The 23,370-nt window shown below is 47.9% G+C and overlaps 1 protein-coding gene across 1 annotated transcript in view; it reads left to right on the top strand.

The window, feature by feature from the left end:
• LOC132818913 (probable voltage-dependent R-type calcium channel subunit alpha-1E) overlaps positions 1 to 23,370 on the top strand; it is a 127,783-nt gene that overhangs the window by 71,174 nt on the left and 33,239 nt on the right. Inside the window, exons 18-23 of the mRNA XM_060830045.1 lie at positions 5,676 to 5,781; positions 6,409 to 6,516; positions 7,214 to 7,314; positions 13,840 to 13,946; positions 17,629 to 17,740; positions 20,585 to 20,689. Coding sequence (XP_060686028.1) covers positions 5,676 to 5,781; positions 6,409 to 6,516; positions 7,214 to 7,314; positions 13,840 to 13,946; positions 17,629 to 17,740; positions 20,585 to 20,689 — 639 coding nt within the window. The remainder of the gene's footprint in view (positions 1 to 5,675; positions 5,782 to 6,408; positions 6,517 to 7,213; positions 7,315 to 13,839; positions 13,947 to 17,628; positions 17,741 to 20,584; positions 20,690 to 23,370) is intronic.

The following is a 23,370-nucleotide window of genomic DNA, read 5'->3' as shown; positions in this document are numbered from 1 at the left end:
TTTTGTGAAGGGTAGGTCTTGCTTCACAAACTTTATTGAGTTCTTTGAGATGGTGACCAAACAGGTGGATATGGGGAAAGTGGTTGATGTGGTGTATATGGATTTCAGTAAAGACGGTAGGCTACTGCACAAAATACAGAGGCATGGGATTGAGGGTGATTTAGCGTTTTAGATCAGAAATTGGTTAATTGAAAGAAGACAGAGCGTGGTGGTTGATGGGAAATGTTCATCATGGAGTTCAGTTACTAGTGGTGTGCCAAAAGGATTGTTTTGGGGCCACTGCTGTTTGTCATTTTTATAAATGATATGATTGAGGGCATAGAAGGACGGACTAGTAAATTTGCAGATGACACTAAGGTAGATAGATAGTGCTAAAGGTTGTTGTCGGTTACAGAGAGACATAGATAAGCTGCAGAGCTGGGCCGAGAGGTGGCAAATGGAGTTTAATGCAGAAAAGTGTGAGATGATTCACTTTGGAAGGAGTAACAGAAATAAAGATTACTGGGTTAGTGGTAAGATTCTTGCTGTCCATGTACATTGATCCCTGAAAGTTGCCACCCAGGTTGATAGGGTCATTAAGAAGGCACACAGTGTGTTAGCTTTTATTAATAGAGGGATTGAATTTCGGAGCCATGAGGTCATGCTGCAGCGTACAAAACTCTGGTGCGGCCGCAATTGGAGTCTTGCGTACAGTTCTGGTCACTGCATTATAGGAAGGATGTGGAAGCTTTGGAAAGGGTTCAGAGGAGTTTTACTCGGATATTGCCTGGTATGGAGGGAAGGTCTTATGAGGAGCAGCTGAGGGACTTGAGGCTGTTTTCGTTGGAGAGAAGATTGAGAGGTGACTTAATTGAGGCATATATGATAATCAGAGCGTGGAAGGGAGAGCCTTTTTCTTCAAATGGTGATGACTAGCACAAGGGGACATAGCTTTAAATTAAGGCTTGATAGATATAGGACAGGTGTCAGAGGTAGTGTCTTTACTCAGAGAGTAGTAAGGGCATGGAACACACTGCCTGCAGCAGTAGTAGACTCGCCAACTTTAAGGGCATTTAAATGGTCATTAGATAGACAGATGGATGAAAATGGAATAGTCTAGGTTAGATGAGCTTCAGATTTCACAGGTCGGTGCAACATCGAGCGCCAAAGGACCTGTACTGTGCTATAATGTTCTATGTTCTGTGAAGTATATATCAGCTATAGACAGCAGGGATCTGGATTAGTGGTGCTGGAAGAGCACAGCAGTTCAGGCAGCATCCAAAGTGCAGCAAAATCGACATTTCAGGCAAAAGCCCTTCATCAGGAAGGATCAAGTAAATCTCTAGAAGGATACAGATGCAGTAGAAATATACTTAAGAGGGAAATCAGAAGGGCAAAAAGGGGACATGAGATAGCTTTGGCAAATATGGTTTAGGAGAATGCAAAGGGATTCTACAAATACGTTAAGGACAGAAGGCTGACTAGGGAGAGAATAAGGCCCCTCAAAGATCAGCAAGGCAGCCTTTGTGTGGAACTACAGGAGATGGGGGAGATACTGAAATACTATTTTCATCAGTATTTACTGTGGAGAAGGACTTGGAAGATAATGTGGGGAAATAAATAGGAACATCTTGAAAAATGCCCGTATTACAGAGAGGAGGTGCTGAATGTCTTAAAACACATAAAGGTGGATAAATCTGTGGGACATGATCCGGTGTATCCCAGAACTCTATGGGAAGCTTGGGATGTGATTGCTGGGCCCCTTGCTGAGATATGTGTATCCTTGATAGCTACAGGTGAGGTGTGGAGGACTGGAGGTTAGAGACAAAAAAACTGTAGATGCTGGAAACCGAAGTAGGCAAGCAGAAAGCTGGAAGGGCCTAGCTAGCCAGGCAGCAAGTCACCTTCACACCACGTCCCCCCACCGAACCCATTGCTACCTTTCCCTGCAAACGTAAAAGATGCAAAACCTGCCAGCACACCTCCTCCTTCACGTCCATCCAGGGCCACAAACAGTCCTTCCAGGTGAGACAGAGGTTCACCTGCCTCTCCTCCAACCGAGTTTACTGTATCCTGTGCTCCCGATGTTGTCTTCTTTACATCGGGGAGGCCAAACATAACATCAGGGCACATTTCACCGAACTTCTCAGCCAGGCCCATAAGGGCAAGCCTGACCTCCCAGTCACCATCCATTTCAATTCCCTTTCCCACTCCCTCTCTGACATGTCCATCCTTGGTCTCATCCATTCCCACAGTAAATCAGATCATAAATTGGAAGAACATCTTCCGCCTGGACAGCCCACAGCCCAGAGGGCTCAACTTTGAGTTCTTCAACTTCAAACAACCTTCCCACCCATCCCCAATTCCCATTCCAGCTACCAACAGGATTCATTCCTCCTATTGATCTGCTTACCACCTGTATTCGCCTATCACAACCTCATCAGTCTGCCCCTCTCCCCACCGTTCAGTTTAGCTGTAGCTCCCCCCTACCCCTACATCCATTCCTGAAGGAGGGTTACTCCCAAAATGTCAACTTCTTCACCTCCTGATGCTGCCTGACTTGCTGTGCTCTTCCAGCCTCCTGCTTGTCCATGGAATACTGGAGGTTATCTAATGTGGCTCCACTATTTCGGAAGTTGGTAAGGAAAAGCCAGGAGACTATAAAGCATGAGCCCAATGTCAGTGGTAGGCAAGTTGTTGGAGAGGATCCTGACGAACAAGATTTACTGTATTTGGAAAGGCAAGGACTGATTATGGATAGTCAACATGGCTTTGTGCATGGGAAATCATGTCTCATTAACTTGATTTGAGTTTTTTGAAGAATTAACAAAAAGGATTGATGAGGACAGAGGTGGGCATGATCCATCTGGACTTCAGTAAGGCGTTCTACAAGGTTCCTCATGGTAGACTGGTTAGCAAGATTGGGTCACACGGAATACAGGGAAAATTAGCCATTGGGTTACAGAACATGACTCAAAGGTAGTAGAGATAGACTAGTGGTGGAGGGTTGCTTTTCAGACTGGAGGCCTGTGACCAGTGGTGTGCCACAAGGATTGATGCTGGATCCACTGCTTTTTGTTGTACAAGTGATGTAGATGTGAACATGGGAGGAATGGCTAGTAAGTTTGGAGGTGGAGTGGACAGCGAAGAAGGTTACCTCAGAGTACAAAGGGATCTTGATCAGATGGGTCAAGGAGTGGCAGACGGAGTTTGATTTAGATAAATGTGAGGTGCTGCATTTTGGAAAGGCAAACCAGGGCAGGGCTTATACACTTAATATTAAGGTCCTGGGAAGTGTTGCTGAACAAAGAGACCATGGAGCGCAGGTTCATAGCTCCTTGAAAGTGGAGTCAAAGATAGATAGGATAGTGAAGAAGGTGTTTGGGTATGTTTTCCTTTATTGCTCATTGCATTGTATATAAGAGTTGGGAGGTCATGTTGCGGCTGTACAGGACATTGGTTAGGCCACTTTTAGAATACCGCATTCAATTCTGGTCTTCCTGCTGTTGGAAGGATATTGTGAAACTTGAAAGAGTTCAGAAGAGATTTACAACGGTGTTGCCAGGGTTGGAGGATTTGAGCTATTGGAAGAGGCTGAACAGGCTGGGGCTGTTTTCCCTGGAGCGTCGGAGGTTGAGGGATGATCTTATAGAGGTTTATAAAAGTATGAGGGGCATTGAATGAGGTGAACAGCCAAGGTATTTTCCCTAGGGTGGGGGAGTCCAAAGGTAGAAGGCATAGGTTTAAGGTGAGAGGGGGAAGATTTAAAAGGGACCTAAGGGACAACGTTTTCACACAGAGGGTGGTGCGTGTATGGAATGAGAAGTGGTAGTGGAGACTGGTACCATTACAACATGTAAAAAGCATCTGGATGGTGTTAGGACGGTTCTACCGTCCCCGTGTTCGTTTCGGAGGAATGAGACACCGGGTCAGATTTTAAGAAACAGACTGCTTTATTCGAGAGAGAATCGAGTTACAGCAAGGTATCAGGCTTGCTGGAGAAGGCGTTCTAACCCTTTGTTCTAAGTTGTTTATTCTTATACCCCCCTTATTCCTGCACCATTCCCTTATTTGGTAATGGTCGGTTCTATAGTTTGCCATTGGCCCCAGTCTCTTATCAGTGTTCTAACATGCCTTATTCGGCTATCAGTTAGCTCAACTTGCTATGTACCAGATGGCCCCTTTGTTCTGTTTTTTCAAGTTTTACTGCTCTTTCAGTACTTTTCCACTGGTTCAGTTATCTTCCTCAGACCTCGTGTCTGTTTCCCCCTCTGGGGCCCACTGGCTACATCAGCCTGAGAGCTACTTCTACCTAACATTTTAATGTTACTTCTATCTCACACTCGCCTGAGTGCTACTTCTACCTAACAATGGGTATAAGAATAGGAAGGATTCAGAGGGATATGGGCCAAATGCTGGCAAATGAGGCTAGATTAATTTAGGATATCCAGTCAGCATAGACAAGTTGGACCGAAGGGTTTGTGTTTTCATGCTGTACATGACTGTATGACTCTATATGATTTTTTCTTTACTGTCCTATTCATGAGCTTTGCTGACTTCAAGGATCTGTGAATAATTACCCCAAGATCCCTCTGCTCCTCTGAGCTACCCAGGGCCCTGCCATTCATTAAATATTCCGTCATCTTGTTCCTCCTTCCAAAGTGCATCGTCTTGCACTCATCAGGGATTATCTGCCCTCATCTGCCACTGGTCAGCCCATCTGTCTCTTCCTGTAACCTACAACCGGCTTCTACAGTGTTAACCACCCAGTCAACCTTGGTGTCAGCTGGAAGCCTCCTGACAAAAATGGATCATCTATCACTTTGGGCAGAGAGAGATCACAGCTCGCTTGTCACCCCCCAGTCAATGCTTCTAGTCTAAAGGCAGTGAGAGTGCAGTGTGTTTTCATTCTGCGAGTGTTGTGTTAGATGTTCCCATTTGATGGGGAGATGACACCAAATTGCCGAAATAATTGGGAAGGTTATGGCAGGTGGTGGGGATGTCCTGGATTTAGGCACCATTTCCGAACGGGGGTGACCTTGCCTGTTGCAGTTTGTTTGGTATCCTCTGTGGTTGCCAAGTCTGCCGAATTTCTCCTGGAGCGCACAGGAATTAAAAGATTCCTCGTCCCAGACAATGCAGGAAAAAGGGAAATAAATCATCTGGCTGAGAAATTAAAATAGTGTTTGTTTTGCATTTTCTTACACTTTCTTTTTGTTTGCAAAAAAGAGCTACTGGAGGTAGAAGCAAAAAGATGGCTCGGCGACCAGTCATGAATTGTCCAATGGGTCTCCTTCCAATGAGCAATGTGAAGGTGGCTCAGTCACACGATGGACAGGCTGGGCAGCCACTGGGCAAGAGTCTGTGGGCAGCTTCTATGCCGTAACGTCCAGGAGTACACCCAGTCAGAGTTGGCAACTTCAACGGGCTACCTTAAACAACTCGCTTTCCATCCTCAGTGGGAGGAAGGTGCAGCGAATGGAGGAACCTGGGGAGGGGGAGGTTGTGTAAGGGGAAGGGGGCATCAGGGTGGTGGGAGGGTGTTGGGGAACATTGCAGCACACCCGCGCACCCCACACACCCATCACTATGACTGGAGCTGCTGTGAAGAGTGTAACTAGGTTCCAGTCCTCTAATCTCTGGAAAGGAGGCCTTGCTGGAGGTGGTTGTGACTTGTTATCCCCTGTCCTTTATAGAGGCTGGTATTGATGAACATGCCTGTGAGTGAAGACAAGACTGTTCATTTCACTTCTACCCTCATGGGCCTAATCAGGACAGCACTTCACATCAAGCTTGCGAAAGGTAAGAGGGATCTCGAGTGTTGGTGCCACACCAAACAGGACACATACTTTCTCTTTTGGGACCTGATTAAAACCACTGGCTCCCACTTCTGTAGTGTCTTCATTGTAGTAAAAGATGCCAAGATGTCTCACAGGAGTGATCACCACACAAAATGTGGCCTGAGCAACGTATCAGAGGAACTGACCTTCGTTAATGAGGTAGGTTTTAAGGACCGTCTTGTCTAAGAAGAGAGACAGCCAGACAGAAAACTAACTATCCAGGAAATTATGACAGCTTTCCTGTCATATTATTTGGCACATTCATAATCTGTCATAAGAGAGATACTGATACTTCCATTTGCGTGTCTCAGTCTCTAGCTGTAAGGAAGACAATTGTACACAAATAATGCATCTCACCATCCTCCCTCACTTACGGAGATATGTGTACGCTGTCTTTCAGCTCCCCGTCTGTCTCTCAGGGAGATAGATGGATTGTTGTCTCTCAGTCCTCGCTTCTCTCTCTCTCTCTCTCTCTCTCTTTCTCTCTCTCTCTCTCAGGGAGATAACTGTACACTGAGCTGTCTTTGTAGGGTTGGGTTACTTTCAGATACACATTATAATGCTGTTCTTGAATAAACCTGTCTTTCAGGGGGAGCTGATAAGCAGCAGTTAGATGCAGAGTTACGAAAGGAGATTATGACTATTTGGCCTCATCTCCCTCAGAAGAGCTTAGACCTCCTGGTTCCAATCCACATGCGTAAGTGAAACATCACTTTTCCTAGACCATAACTTTCTGAAATGCATCCGAAAAGCTCATTTAAAATTCTATGGAATTTCATTGAACATCTATAGTGTGGAAACAGACCATTCAGCCCAACAAGTCCATACTGATTCTCCAAAGTGCCGCAAAAATGACGCCTTTATGATGGGTCTCCTCTCCTGATCCCAAACTCCCTGATCCAGCCTGATGCTCTTCCGACCTTGGACTCCATAAGGCAGTCCAGATTTCATCCCTTTTCCTGCCCATGGCTTTGGCTGACAGTTTCACCAATTACCAGATATTGGGCTACAGATCTGCACTGATTAGCTCACTTATAGACTGAGTGACCGATGAATGTTCCCTGCTCAATATAATATGGCAGCGATTTTACAATTTACCTCTGATTTCTCAGTCTTAAATTCTCTTTTAATTTTTTAAATTATATCATTGTGGAAGGACTGTTACTCCAAACTTGTTACTACTTTATTTTTCTAAATTTTTTTTCTTAAGAACTTGTGCTGAAGAATCTGTACCTAGGTACCTTTGTACTTAAGATGGCGCCATATTCAGCGACTTGTAAAATTTTTCACTGTACTCATGTGAGTACATGTGACAATAAACCCAATTCAATTCAATTACAGTGTGTATGTGTGTGAGAAACGTCTGGAGTAACCGGCCCCTTTCTCTTCTCCAGCCACTGACCTCACAATCGGGAAAATCTATGCGGCCATGATGATCATGGATTACTACAAGCAGAGTAAAACCAAAAAATACCAACAGCTACAGGAGGAGCAGGTACTGCACCAATACCACACTGGTCCTAACTGCAACAATAAACAGCATGGATTCTGTGGGGTCACATCGGATAGGGATTGGTGATGGAGATTGGCAATGCGGTTTGAACTGGAATGGGTTTGGGGGTGGTTGGGAATGGGGCCAAGAATGGGAGTTACATTTTGTAGCATTTCTATACCACAAGAGAATATATAGGATATATCATACATTACTTATGTTGAACCATACAGAGAGTTGTGAATTCAGCCAAATCCTTCATGCAAGATAGCCATCAGAAAAGATTGGCAAGGATGTTGCCAGGGTTAGAGGATTTGAGCTGTAGGGAGAGGCTGAACAGGCTGGGGCTGTTTTCCCTGGAGTGTCGGAGGCTGAGGGGTGACCTGATAGAGGTTTACAAAATTATGAGGGTCATGGATAGGATAAACAGGCAAAGTCTTTTCCCTGGGGTCGGGGATTCCAGAACTAGAGGGTATAGGTTTAGGGTGAGAGGGAAAAGATATAAAAGAGACCTAAGGGGCAACGTTGTCACACAGAGGGTGGTACGCGTATGGAATGAGCTGCCAGAGGAAGTGGTAGAGGCTGGTACAATTGCAACATTTAAAAAGCATTTGGATGGGTATAGAATAGGAAGTGTTTGGAGGGATATGGGCCTGGGTGCTGGCAGATGGGATTAGATTGGTTTGGGATATCTGGTTGGCATGGACAAGTTGGACCAAAGGGTCTGTTTCCATGCTGTACATCTCTATGACTCTATGACTTTATCTATACTTCCCGCTGTCTCAGGAAGACAGCCGACATCATCAGAGACCTCTCCCACCCCGGTTATAATCCTGCCAAGCTCTTCTGACAGGCAGAAGATACAAAGCTTAAACAAAAACACCAACACATTCAAGAACAGCATCTCCCCCACTCTGATGAGACTTCTGAATGGACTTCTCAAATTTTAAATTTAATATTGATCTCGGACTTTGTGCACCGTCTCTGCCGCTGTAACACTAACATGGGTTAACACTGGGCACTAACATGGGTTAACGCTGGACACTAACATGGGTTAGCGCTGGACACTAACATGGGTTAGCGCTGGACACTAACATGGGTTAACACTGGACACTAACATGGGTTAGCACTGGACACTAACATGGGTTAGCACTGGACACTAACATGGGTTAACACTGGACACTAACATGGGTTAGCACTGGACACTAACATGGGTTAGCACTGGACACTAACACGGGTTAGCGCTGGACACTAACATGGGTTAACACTGGACACTAACATGGGTTAGCACTGGACACTAACATGGGTTAACGCTGGACACTAACATGGGTTAGCGCTGGACACTAACATGGGTTAGCACTGGACACTAACATGGGTTAGCGCTGGACACTAACATGGGTTAGCACTGGACACTAACATGGGTTAGCACTGGACACTAACACGGGTTAGCGCTGGACACTAACATGGATTAGCACTGGACACTAACATGGGTTAGCGCTGGACACTAACATGGGTTAACACTGGACACTAACATGGGTTAGCGCTGGACACTAACATGGGTTAACACTGGACACTAACATGGGTTAACACTGGACACTAACATGGGTTAACGCTGGACACTAACATGGGTTAGCGCTGGACACTAACATGGGTTAGCGCTGGACACAAACATGGGTTAGCACTGCACACAAACATGGGTTAGCACCGCACACTAACATGGGTTAGCACTGCACACTAACATGGGTTAGCGCTGGACACTAACATGGGTTAACACTGGACACTAACATGGGTTAGCACTGGACACGAACATGGGTTAACGCTGGACACTAACATGGGTTAGCACTGGACACTAACATGGGTTAACACTGGACACTAACATGGGTTAGCGCTGGACACTAACATGGGTTAACACTGCACACAAACATGGGTTAGCACTGCACACTAACATGGGTTAACACTGGACACTAACATGGGTTAGCGCTGCACACTAACATGGATTAGCACTGGACACTAACATGGGTTAGTGCTGGACACTAACATGGGTTAGCGCTGGACACTAACATGGGTTAGTGCTGGACACTAACATGGGTTAACACTGGACACTAACATGGGTTAGCACTGGACACTAACATGGGTTAACACTGGACACTAACATGGGTCAGCGCTGGACACTAACATGGATTAGCACTGGACACTAACATGGGTTAACACTGGACACTAACATGGGTTAGTGCTGGACACTAACATGGGTTAATGCTGGACACTAACATGGGTTAACACTGGACACTAACATGGGTTAGCACTGGACACTAACATGGGTTAGCGCTGGACACTAACATGGGTTAACACTGGACACTAACATGGGTTAGCGCTGGACACTATCATGGGTTAGCGCTGGGCACTAACATGGGTTAACACTGGACACTAACATGGGTTAGCACTGGACACTAACATGGGTTAACACTGGACACTAACATGGGTTAGCGCTGGACACTAACATGGGTTAACACTGGACACTAACATGGGTTAGCGCTGGACACTATCATGGGTTAGCGCTGGGCACTAACATGGGTTAACATTAGACACTAACATGAGTTAGCACTGGACACTAACATGTGTTAACACTGGGCACTAACATGGGTTAGCGCTGGACACTAACATGGGTTAGCGCTGGACACTAACATGGGTTAGCACTGGACACTAACATGGGTTAGCGCTGGACACTAACATGGGTTAGCGCTGTAACACTAACATGGGTTAGCACTGGACACTAACATGGGTTAACACATGACACTAACATGGGTTAACACTGGACACTAACATGGATAAGCACTGGACACTAACATGGGTTAACACTGGACACTAACATGGGTTAGCACTGGACACTAACATGGGTTAGCGCTGGACACTAACATGGGTTAACACTGGACACTAACATGGGTTAGCGCTGGACACTAACATGGGTTAGCGCTGGACACTAACATGGGTTAGCACTGGACACTAACATGGGTTAACACATGACACTAACATGGGTTAACACTGGACACTAACATGGATAAGCACTGGACACTAACATGGATTAGCACTGGACACTAACATGGGTTAACGCTGGACACTAACATGGGTTAGCACTGGACACTAACATGGGTTAGCGCTGGACACTAACATGGGTTAGTGCTGGACACTAACATGGGTCAACACTGGACACTAACATGGGTTAGCACTGGACACTAACATGGATTAGCACTGGACACTAACATGGGTTAACGCTGGACACTAACATGGGTTAGCGCTGGACACTAACATGGGTTAGCACTGGACACTAACATGGGTTAGCGCTGGACACTAACATGGGTTAACACTGGACACTAACATGGGTTAGCACTGGACACTAACATCGGTTAACACTGGACACTAACATGGATTAGCACTGGACACTAACATGGGTTAACACTGGACACTAACGTGGGTTAGCGCTGGACACTAACATGGGTTAGCACTGGACACTAACATGGATTAGCACTGGACACTAACATGGGTTAGCGCTGGCCACTAACATGGGTTAACACTGGACACTAACATGGGTTAACGCTGGACACTAACATGGGTTAGCACTGGACACTAACATGGGTTAACACTGGACACTAACATGGGTTAGCGCTGGACACTAACATGGGTTAACACTGGACACTAACATGGGTTAGCACTGGACACTAACATGGGTTAACGCTGGACACTAACATGGGTTAGCACTGGACACTAACATGGGTTAGCGCTGGACACTAACATGGGTTAGCGCTGGACACTAACATGGGTTAACACTGGACACTAACATGGGTTAGCGCTGGACACTAACATGGGTTAGCGCTGGATACTAACATGGATTAGCGCTGGACACTAACATGGGTTAGCGCTGGACACTAACATGGGTAAACGCTGGACACTAACATGGGTTAGCACTGGGCACTAACATGGGTTAACACTGGACACTAACATGGGTTAGCACTGGACACTGACATGGGTTAACACTGGACACTAACATGGGTTAGCACTGGACACTAACATGGGTTAGCGCTGGACACTAACATGGGTTAGCACTGGACACTAACATGGGTTAACACTGGACACTAACATGGGTTAGCGCTCTAACACTAACATGGGTTAGCGCTGGGCACTAACATGGGTTAACGCTGGACACTAACATGGGTTAGCGCTGTAACACTAACATGGGTTAGCGCTGGGCACTAACATGGGTTAACGCTGGACACTAACATGGGTTAACACTGGACACTAACATGGGTTAGCGCTGGACACTAACATGGGTTAGCACTGGACACTAACATGGGTTAACACTGGACACTAACATGGGTTAACACTGGACATTAACATGGGTTAACACTGGACACTAACATGGATAAGCACTGGACACTAACATGGGTTAACGCTGGACACTAACATGGGTTAGCACTGGACACTAACATGGGTTAACACTGGACACTAACATGGGTTAGCGCTGGACACTAACATGGGTTAACGCTGGACACTAACATGGGTTAACACTGGACACTAACATGGGTTAGCGCTGGACACTAATATGGGTTAGCGCTGGACACTAACATGGGTTAACACTGGACACTGAAATGGGTTAGCACTGGACACTAACATGGGTTAACACTGGACACTAACATGGGTTAGCACTGGACACTAACATGGGTTAACGCTGGACACTAACATGGGTTAGCACTGGACACTAACATGGGTTAGCGCTGGACACTAACATGGGTTAACGCTGGACACTAACATGGGTTAGCGCTGGATACTAACATGGGTTAGCGCTGGACACTAACGTGGGTTAGCACTGGACACTAACATGGGTTAGCGCTGGACACTAACATGGGTTAACGCTGGACACTAACATGGGTTAACACTGGACACTAACATGGGTTAGCACTGGACACTAACATGGGTTAGCACTGGACACTAACATCGGTTCACACTGGACACTAACATGGGTTAGCGCTGGACACTAACATGGGTTAGCGCTGGACACTAACATGGGTTAACACTGGACACTAACATGGGTTAGCACTGGACACTAACATGGGTTAGCGCTGGACACTAACATGGGTTAACACTGGACACTAACATGGGTTAGTGCTGGACACTAACATGGGTTAGCACTGGACACTAACATGGGTTAACACTGGACACTAACATGGGTTAGTGCTGGACACTAACATGGATTAGCACTGGACACTAACATGGGTTAACACTGGACACTAACATGGGTTAGTGCTGGACACTAACATGGGTTAGCGCTGGACACTAACATGGGTTAGCACTGGACACTAACATGGGTTAGCGCTGCACACTAACATGGGTTAACACTGGACACTAACATGGGTTAACGCTGGACACTAACATGGATTAGCACTGGACACTAACATGGGTTAGTGCTGGACACTAACATGGGTTAGCACTGGACACTAACATGGGTTAGCGCTGGACACTAACATGGGTTAACACTGGACACTAACATGGGTTAGCGCTGGACACTAACATGGATTAGCACTGGACACTAACATGGGTTAGCGCTGGACACTAACATGGGTTAACGCTGGACACTAACATGGGTTAACACTGGACACTAACATGGGTTAGCACTGGACACTAACATGGGTTAACACTGGACACTAACATGGGTTAGCGCTGGACACTAACATGGGTTAACACTGGACACTAACATGGGTTAGCACTGGACACTAACATGGGTTAACACTGGACTCTAACATGGGTTAGCACTGGACACTAACATGGGTTAACACTGGACACTAACATGGGTTAACGCTGGACACTAACATGGGTTAACGCTGGACACTATCATGGGTTAGCACTGGACACTAACATGGGTTAGCGCTGGACACTAACATGGGTTAGCGCTGGACACTAACATGGGTTAGCACTGGACACTAACATGGGTTAACACTGGACACTAACATGGGTTAATGCTGGACAATAACATGGGTTAGCACTGGACACTAACATGGGTTAACACTGGACACTAACATGGGTTAACGCTGGACACTAACATGGGTTAGCGCTGGACACTATCATGGGTTAGCACTGGACACTAACATGGGTTAGCGCTGGACACTAACATGGGTTAGCGCTGGACACTAACATGGGTTAGCACTGGACACTAACATGGGTTAATGCTGGACACTAACATGGGTTCTCGCTGTACACTAACATGAGTTAGCACTGGACACTAACATGGGTTAGCACTGGACACTGACATGGGTTAGCGCTGGATTTTGAGTCAGTTGGTAGATTTTCGGTGTAAGTCCCATTCCTGTGACCAGCTCCTACAACTGAAGAGACACAAGGGAAGAGGGAACAAAGGGAGAGGGTGGGAATATTTGTTGTTAGTGTTGTCATTGGATTTTTACAGCAAGAAAAACCATAATCAGGTGTCTCCTGGACACTTCTCTGTAACACAGAGCGATTGCAAATTTGTTCTTTGTTTAGAGTCGAACACCGATGTTCCAGCGGATGGAAGCTTCGTCTCTGCCTCCACAGATTATCTCCAGTACCAAAGCGCTGCCTTTTCTGCACCCAGACATGGGCCATGACATGTAAGTTCCACATGATGATGGTGTCGCAGATAGTGTCTTAAGATATAGCAAAGGGTGATGTAAATCACCTGATTTCCACCTTCAAGCTCACATCGGCATTTTCTCACTGCCCACGTGGATAAGAGGAGGCCATTCAGCCCATGAGGGCTAGTCACGCATACTTTTCCATCATGACGAATCCCTATCTTCACTCTCACTTGTCTGGTGACTGGCACTTCTCACCTTCCAGCCAGTCACCACTCCTGACCTGACCTTCCAGCCCACTCCCCTCCGACCTCCCCATTTGTGACCCTCCAGCCTACTCTCCCACTCCTCACCCTCCCCCACACTCTCCCACTCCTCACCCTCCCCCACACTCCCCCACTCCTCACCCTCCCCCACACTCTCCCACTCCTCACCCTCCCCCACACTCTCCCACTCCTCACCCTCCCCCACACTCCCCCACTCCTCACCCTCCCCCACACTCTCCCACTCCTCACCCTCCCCCACACTCTCCCACTCCTCACCCTCCCCCACACTCTCCCACTCCTCACCCTCCCCCACACTCCCCCACTCCTCACCCTCCCCACATTCCCCCACTCCTCACCCTCCCCCACACTCTCCCACTCCTCACCCTCCCCCACACTCCCCCACTCCTCACCCTCCCCACATTCCCCCACTCCTCACCCTCCCCCACACTCCCCCACTCCTCACCCTCCCCCACATTCCCCCACTCCTCACCCTCCCCCACACTCTCCCACTCCTCACCCTCCCCCACATTCCCCCACTCCTCACCCTCCCCCACACTCCCCCACTCCTCACCCTCCCCCACATTCCCCCACTCCTCACCCTCCCCCACACTCTCCCACTCCTCACCCTCCCCCACATTCCCCCACTCCTCACCCTCCCCCACACTCTCCCACTCCTCACCCTCCCCCACATTCCCCCACTCCTCACCTTCCCCATCCTCCCCCACTCCTCTCCCTGCAACACACTCCCCCACTCCTCACCCTCCCCCACAATGCTCCACTACTCACAATCCTCCACCCTCCGCCACATGCCCCCACTCCTCACCCTCCTCCACACTCCCCCAGGCCGCACAACTGCCGCACTGTTGGTGGGTCACTGCTGTGGGAATGCCGCAATGTTGGTGGGTCAGTACTAAGGGAGTGCCGCACTACTGGTGGGTCAGTGATGAGGGAGTGCCTCACTGTTGGTGGGTCAGTGCTGAAGGAGTACCGCACTGTTGGTGGGTCAGTGATGAGGGAGTGCCGCACTGTTAGTGGGTCAGTGCTGAGGGAGTGCCACACTGTTGATGGATCAGTGCTGTGGGAGTGCCACACTGTTGGTGGGTCAGTGCTGTGGGAGTGCTGCACTGTTTGTGGTCAGTGCTGAGAGGGTGCTGCACTGTTGGTGGGTCAGTGATGAGGGAGTGCCGCACTGTTGGTGGGTCAGTGCTGAAGGAGAGCCGCATTGTGAGTGGGTCCGTGCTGTGGGAGTGCCACACTGTTGGTGGGTCAGTGCTGTGGGAGTGCCGCACTGTTGGTGGGTCAGTTAAGAAGGAGTTCCGCCATGTTGCTGGGTCAGTGATGAGGGAGTGCCACACTGTTGGTGAGTCAGTGATGAGGGATTACCGCACTGTTGGTGGGTCAGTTATGAGGGAGAGCTGCACTGTTGGTGGGTCAGTGCTGTGGGAGTGCCGCACTGTTTGTGGGTCAGTGGTGAGGGAGTGCTGCACTATTGGTGGGTCAGTGATGAGGGAGTGCTGCACTATTGGTGGGTCAGTGATGAGGGAGTGCCGCACTATTGGTGGGTCAGTGATGAGGGAATGCCGCACTGTGAGTGGGTCAGTGCTGAGGGAGTGCCACACTGCTGGTGGGTCAGTGCTGAGGGAGTGCCACACTGCTGGTGGGTCAGTGCTGAAGGAGTGCCACACTGTTGGTGGGTCAGTGCTGAAGGAGTACCGCACTATTGGTGGGTCAGTGATGAGGGAATGCCGCACTGTGAGTGGGTCAGTGCTGTGGGAGTGCCACACTGTTGGTGCGTCAGTGCTGAGGGAGTGCCACACTATTGGTGAGTCAGTTAAGAAGGAGTTCCGCCATGTTGCTGGGTCAGTGATGAGGGAGTGCCACACTGTTGGTGAGTCAGTGATGAGGGATTACCGCACTGTTGGTGGGTCAGTTATGAGGGAGAGCTGCACTGTTGGTGGGTCAGTGCTGTGGGAGTGCCACACTGTTGGTGGGTCAGTGATGAGGGAGTGTCACACTGTTGGTAGGTCAGTGCTGAGGGAGTGCCACACTGTTGGTGGGTCAGTGCTGAGGTAGTGCCACACTGTTGCTGGGTCAATGATGAAGTGCCACACCGTTGGTGGGTTACTGCTGAGGGAGTGCCACACTGTTGGTGGGTCAGTGCTGAGGGGGTGGCACACTGTTGGTGGGTCAGTGCTGAGGGAGTGCCACACTATTGGTGGATCAGTACTGAGGGAGTAGCACACTGTTGCTGGGTCAGTGCTGAGGGAGTGCCACACTATTGGATGGTTAGTCCTGAGGGAGTACCACAGTGTTACTGGGTCAGTGCTGAGGGTGTGCCACACTGTTGGTGGGTCACTGCTGAGGTAGTGCCACACTGTTGGTGGGTCAGTGCTGAGAGAGTGCTGCACAGTTGGTGGGTCAGTGCTGACGGAGTGCGACACCATTGGTGGGTTAGTGCTGAGGGAGTGCCACACTCTTGGTATGTTAGTCCTGAGGGAATGCCACACTGTTACTGGGTCAGTGCTGAGGGAGTGCCACACCATTGGTAGGTTAGTCCTGGGGTGTGCCACACTGTTACTGGGTCAGTGCTGAGGGAGTGCCGCACTGTTGGTGGGTCAGTGCTGAGAGAGTGCCGCACTGTTGGTGGGTCAGTGCTGAGGGAGTGCCGCACTGTTGGTGGGTCAGTGCTGAGGGTGTGCCCCACTGTTGGTGGGTCAGTGCTGAGAGAGTGCTGCACTGTTGGTGGGTCAGTGCTGAGGGAGTGCGACACCATTGGTGGGTCAGTGCTGAGGGAGTGCCACACCATTGGTGGGTCAGTGCTGAGGGAGTGCCACACTCTTGGTAGGTTAGTCCTGAGGGAGTGCCACACAGTGCTGGGTCAATGATGAAGTGCCACACCGTTGGTGGGTTACTGCTGAGGGAGTGCCACACTGTTGGTGGGTCTGTGCTGAGGGGGTGGCACACTGTTGGTGGGTCAGTGCTGAGGGAGTGCCACACCATTGGTAGGTTAGTCCTGAGGGAGTGCCACACTGTTACTGGGTCAGTGCTGAGGGAGTGCCACACTGTTGGTGCGTCAGTGCTGAGGGAGTGCTGCACTGTTGGTGGGTGGAAGTTGAGGGAGTACCACACTGTTGTAGAGACATCTCTCGGATGAGATGTCAAACTGAGCGCCCGTCTGTCCACTCAGGGAAACGATCCAGTGGCACTTTCCAATCAATGCCATGTGCACACTGCTCCATGCCTTTAATCCCACAAACAGCAGGTTGCCCAGTTATTCTGATATAGCTGCTTTTGGGAATCACCCTTGTCGGGAAGTGACTGAAATAGTTTCTTACTAGACGATAGCGACCATCCTCCAAAGAAGTTCAATGTCTGTCAAATGATTCGGCACAAGCTGCGATTGCGAGTGGCGCTTATGTGGATTCTGTCTTTCATTCCAATGCCCCTCACAGGGATAGCCGAAGTGAGTTTGCCCCTCTGGTGCCCTTGCCCCCATCGATTATGTTTCAGCATAGTAGGATGTCAACACGGCAAGCCGAGGAATTCCGTGACCAGCGGCTAAAGGTAAGGAATCAGCTTGTATTTGAACTCTGGATCCGAGCGGATCAAGGTGCGCGTCTGGAAAGGGCTCTGTATTCCACAGGGCCAAAACAGGATCCTTGAATGTGTATTGGGTCTGATAGGTGCACCATTGTTGCTGCGAGTGCTGGCAGTATTGAAGATTAGACTGTGTTGCTGACACTGCTGAGTCACCGAGGTGGGAAGGCCGGGGGTTGGGGGTGTGGAGCATTGGGGTATTCGGGTGGGGTGGGGAATGGGGGGTGGATTTAGAGTGAGTGGAGCGAAAAGAATTGACAGTTTGGGGTGTGGAGGTGGCAAAGAGACACGGTTCGGGAGTGGGGTGGCGGTAAAACGGTTTCTGTCCGTTCTCCCACCCATCCCCGTCCCTGGGAAAAGGACGTGGAAGAGATCAGGAAGGGAGCAGTTCAGGTAAGGGATGGAGGGTAGGTCCAGGAAGGGGAAGTGACGAGTTGGCGGGGGATGTTTGGGGAGGTGTTTGAGGGGAGATGGGTGGTTGCGATGAGAAGGGAGAGAGGTCAGGGGACAGTGGGAAGGAAAAGCCATTATCTGTTCTCCCACCTCACTACCCACAGTCCCAGTGTACATTCAGCTGCCTCTCCCCCCTTCCCCACTGTCCATTTTATTCATCCCCCTCCAGAATCATTTAAAGTGGAATACAGGGGGATATATTTGCTGGCTTCACGCTCAGGCAAGTCGCAAATCATGAGTCCACCAGCAAATAAAGCACCTTTCATGAGTTTTCATGAGCAAATCAAAATTGACCAACAATGCTCTGACGTGTATAAATGTGCAGTTTGCTGAGTGTTAAAACAAAAATTCCTTAAAGTCAATAAATTGCTCAGAGAACCTTTTGATAATTACATTTTCAGCAATCCTTTCGATGTTAACGTGTCCTATATCTAGATTCAAGCGCAGTGCAGTTCACAGGTGATGACTGTCTGATTAATTCACTATGTAAAACATTCATTTTTCATTTTTGGCACAATAGCTTTGTGGTTAGCAGGACTTGGGTTCGGTTTCAGCGTCTGGCGACTGACTGTGTGAAGTTTGCACATTCTCCCCGTTCTGTGTGGGTTTCCTCCGGGTGCTCTGGTTTCCTCCCACAGTCCAAAGGTGTGCGGGTCAGGTGGATTGGCCACGTTAAATTGCCCGTAGTGTCCACAGATGTTCAGGCTAGGTGGATTAGCCATGGAGTGTAGGGCTATGTGGATCGAGTGGGTGGGTGGGATGGCCTTCAGTGTCAGCGCAGAATCGATGGGCCACATGGCCTCTTTCTGCACTGTAGGGGTGCTATGATTCCTGATGAAGGGCTTATGCTCGAAACGTCGAATTCCCTATTCCTGAGATGCTGCCTAACCTGCTGTGCTTTAACCAGCAACAATTTTCAGCTGCTATGAATCTAAGGTTTGAGGATTCAGTTTAGTGAGGGTGTTTCTCTTTTGGAGAAGGCAGTTTTTCAATAGTTTCCAAACTGTTTTCAAGGCCAAATCCTGTGAGTGCGCCAGTTCACTGTGCAAAGTACACGTGCTCAGAATGTACAGATTAGCTCTAAAGTTTGCCCGAAAGCAATCACATCATGTAGGACCTCAGCTTTCTCTGACGGGCTGAGGCCTGGAGGTAACTAAGGGAATATCTTTTCACACTCAAATTCACTGGGTTGGTTCGGTCATTACAAACAGAAATGTCATTTACTGAAAAAAGAAATGGTATAGAAATTTAGAGCTGATTTGGAAATATAACCAGTGACAAATAAGAATTGTTTCCATTTCTGCACGGGGTTTTCCCATTAAAAATGTTGACTTGATATTAGATTAGATTCCCTACTGTGTGGAAACAGGCCCTTTAGCCCAACCAGTCCACACCGACCCTCCGAAGAGTAACCCACTCAGACTCATTTCTGCCTGACTAATGCACCTAATACTATGGGCAATTTAACATGACCAATTCACCTGACCTGCACAGCTTTGGAACGTGGGAGGAAACCGGAGCAAACCAAAGCAGACACTGGGAGGATGTGCAAACTCCACACAGGCAGTCAGCCAAAGTAAGAATCGAACCCAGGTCTCTGGCACTGTGAGACAGCAGTGCTAACCACTGAGCCGCCATGCCACGCTATAATAAAAAGAATGAACGACAGGACATTTTCAGTGCTAACACAGAAAATGTGACCAAAAGACAGGAGAATAGGAAGTAAGGTTTGTGGTCAGGGAATCATGGAATTTGACAGTACAGAAGGTGGTCATTTGAACCATCGTGTCTGCACCAGCTCCAGCTCGTCCCATTCTCCAGTCCGATTTCTACAGCCTTTGAACTTCATTACCTTCAAATATATATCCAGCTTTCTTTTGGAATCCACCTCCACTACCCTCCCAGGCAGCACATTCCAAAACTTTCTAACTGTCTAAGTAAACAAGTTTCTCCTCATCTCACTCCTAACTGTCTTGCTGACAATCTTGAAGTTGTGTGAGCCCATATTAGTGATATACCAATGAATGGAAACAGAATATCGATGAAAATTGTCCATAGTTTTGAACACTTCAATAAAATCACCAATTCACCTTCTCTGCGCAGAGGAGAATAAGCCCAATCTTTCTAATCTTTCCTTGTATCTAAAATCCCTCATTCCTGGTATCATTCCTTAAATCTCCTTTGAAGTCTCTACAGGATTTTAACATCCTTCCTTGAACAAGGTGCTCGGAACTGAACCCAATACTCCAATTGTGGCCAGACTACTGATTTGAAAAGGTACATTTCGATTGTATACAGTTGTCAGTGGAGTATATTGCATTAATCTGGGCTGTGCATCTTTAATTTGTGACGTACTAGGAGCTAGAAAAAGGAAGACTGCGGTATCCCCACAACAGCCATTACCTCCCCATCGAAAACCAAGGACGAGCTGTGTCAATGCCACGACTGGAGCTGGAGTCTGAGGTAATTCCTCATTCCTGTCTTTGTCTAAACTAATGTCTGTGCTTCTTTCTCCGGTTCACGTAGTGATGTAAAGATATGTCTCCTGTTCTCAATCCCCGTGCTAGTAAATTCCTGATTTCCTTCATCATTTCCTTTCCACAACCTGAGCAAACCATCTACATTTGGTCATTTATATAAATGATTTGGATGTGAGCATAAGGGGTATAGTTAGTAAGTTTGCTGATTACAGCGAAGAGGGTTACCTCAGATTACAACAGGATCTGGCCCAGATGGGCCAATGGGCTGAGCAGTGGCCAATGGAGTTTAATTCAGATAATTGCGAGGTGCTGCATTTTGGGAAAGCAAATCTTAGCAGGACTTATACACCTCATGGTAAGGTCCTCTCCAAAGAGACCTTGGAGTGCAAGTTCATAGCTCCTTGAAAGTGGAGTCGCAGGTAGATAGGATAGTGAAGAAGGCTTTCCTTTATTGGTCAGAGTATTGAGTACAAGAGTTGAGAGGTCATGTTGCGGCTGTACAGGACATTGGTTAGGCCACTGTTGGAATATTACGTGCAATTCTGGTCTCCTTCCTATCAGAAAGATTTTGTGAACTTGAAAGGGTTCAGAAAATATTTGTAAGGATGTTGCCAGGGTTGAGCTATAGAGAGTGGTTGAATAGGCTGGGGTTGTTTTCCCTGGAGCATCAGAGGTTGAGGGATGAACTTATAGAGGCTTATAAAATCGTGAGGCTTATAAAATTATGAGGGGCATGGATAGGATAAATAGACAAAGTCTTTTCCCTGAGGTCAGGGAGTCCAGAACTAGAGGGCACAGGTTTAAGGTGAGAGGGGAAAGATATAAAAGAGACCTAAGGGGCAACTTTTTCACACAGAGGGTGGTACATGTATGGAATGAACTGCCAGAGGAAGTGGTGGATGCTGGTACAATTGTAACATTTAAAAGGCATCTGGATGGTTATATGAATAGGAAGGGTTTGGAGGGATATGGGCCAGGTGCTGACAGGTGGGACTAGATTGGGTTGGGATATCTGGTCGGCATGGACGGGTTGGACCGAAGGGTCTGTTTCCATGCTGTACATCTCTATGACTCTATGACTCTGCCAGCTCGACATCAGAACTACACATCATTTTAAAAAGAATACACCTTCATGGTCTTATTGGCAATCCCAGCATTCCTGAATCTTTCTTTGTAACCTTTTTCTCAATCCTGTTTCACCCATTGTTACAGCCACTGAGAGAGAGAAAGACAGACAAAGGCCCCTTCATTTCCCAAGCCTTCTGTCCGTAAGCAGGTCAAATTTAACTTCAAGAAATTCTTTTTCCCCCAAACCCTGTTGGCGTTAGTGTAAAGTCAGTTGTTAAAGTGGGGCTCGGCAAGTCCTCTCTGAAAATGTTGTCCAAGAGTTATTTATTCTTGCATTCAGTCCTGGAGTGGTGTAAAATATGCTAAGTAATTCATGAGTGTTAGCCTTCAGGGTCCAGTAAAGGGGTTGGAGGGGCGCAAGAGCAGGAGCAGAGTGAGGGGTCAAGTGCAGAGCCAGGCTGGAGGGCTAACTGAGGGGGCACAGGAGGCCTCCTGCAATCATAAGCTAAAATCTACATGGGTACAGCAGGCTGAGAGTTGACAGCAGTTTTGGTCATACTTGCAGACAAGCAACCTGTGCTTTTCAGACAAACACACTCAGATTTGGGGGGAAACTTATACTTAACACTTTTCATTTGTTTTATGCAAATCTGAGTGTCAGGCTGGAGTTTTATTTTCTCTTGCTGCCGTTGTGGCGTTGATGTTTCAGACGGACTACTTCATAAGGTCAGAATTTAAACTCTTCAAAGAGCAGAGGGGCTTCGATCACGTAATGCTGCCCAGTGAGCAATGATTGAATGTGAGGCTCGGGACTTCGGTAGGAAAAGCAATAGAGTAACACGGCAGAAACCTACAGAACAGGGGGATCTGGGAGTTCGAATATATGAATCCCAAAAAGCTCACAACAGCTTCAGTGAGTCAGAGAGAAGGCAAAAATGGAATGTTGGCCTTTATTCCAAAGGGAATGGGTTATCAAAATAGGGATGTCTTGCTATTATGCAAGGCAGTGGTCAGAACTCAGCTGGAATGCTATGAGTAGTTTCTCCTTGGCAGGCAAACTGGTAAAGAGGGATTACCAAGTAAATTACTTCCAGGAAATGGCCATTTGCTTTCGGGAAACCTTCGATATTGTGTAAAGCAAAAACCTGACTTGTGTACAGTTCTGGTCACCTCACTACCAAAAAGACATTGTTGCTTTAGAGAGAATACAGAAAAGGTTTACCAGGATGTTGCCTGGTATGGGGGATTTTTAGCTAAGAAGAAAGGTTGGCTAGATTGGGGTTGGTTTCACTGGAACATAGGTGGTTATGGGATGACCTCATAGGAGTTTAAAAGATTGTGAGTGGTATCGATAGAGTAGAAAGTGCGAGGCTTATTCACAGGGTGAAGGGGTCAATTACTGGGAAGCACAGGTTCAAGGTGCGGTGGGGAGGGTTTAGAAGATACCCTAGCATTCATTTCCAGTGAAGGTTCATTGGACTGGTCCCAGGTGTGGAGATGTTGAGTAGGTCAGGCCAGTACTCATGTAGAATTTAGAAGAATGACAGGCAAATGAATGAGGTGGCACGGTGGCTCAGTGGCTAGCACTGCTGCCTG

This window comes from Hemiscyllium ocellatum, chromosome 9 (assembly GCF_020745735.1).
Source record: "Hemiscyllium ocellatum isolate sHemOce1 chromosome 9, sHemOce1.pat.X.cur, whole genome shotgun sequence".
NCBI classification, from domain to species: Eukaryota; Metazoa; Chordata; class Chondrichthyes; order Orectolobiformes; family Hemiscylliidae; genus Hemiscyllium; species Hemiscyllium ocellatum.
This window is presented reverse-complemented; position numbering and strand designations above follow the sequence as displayed.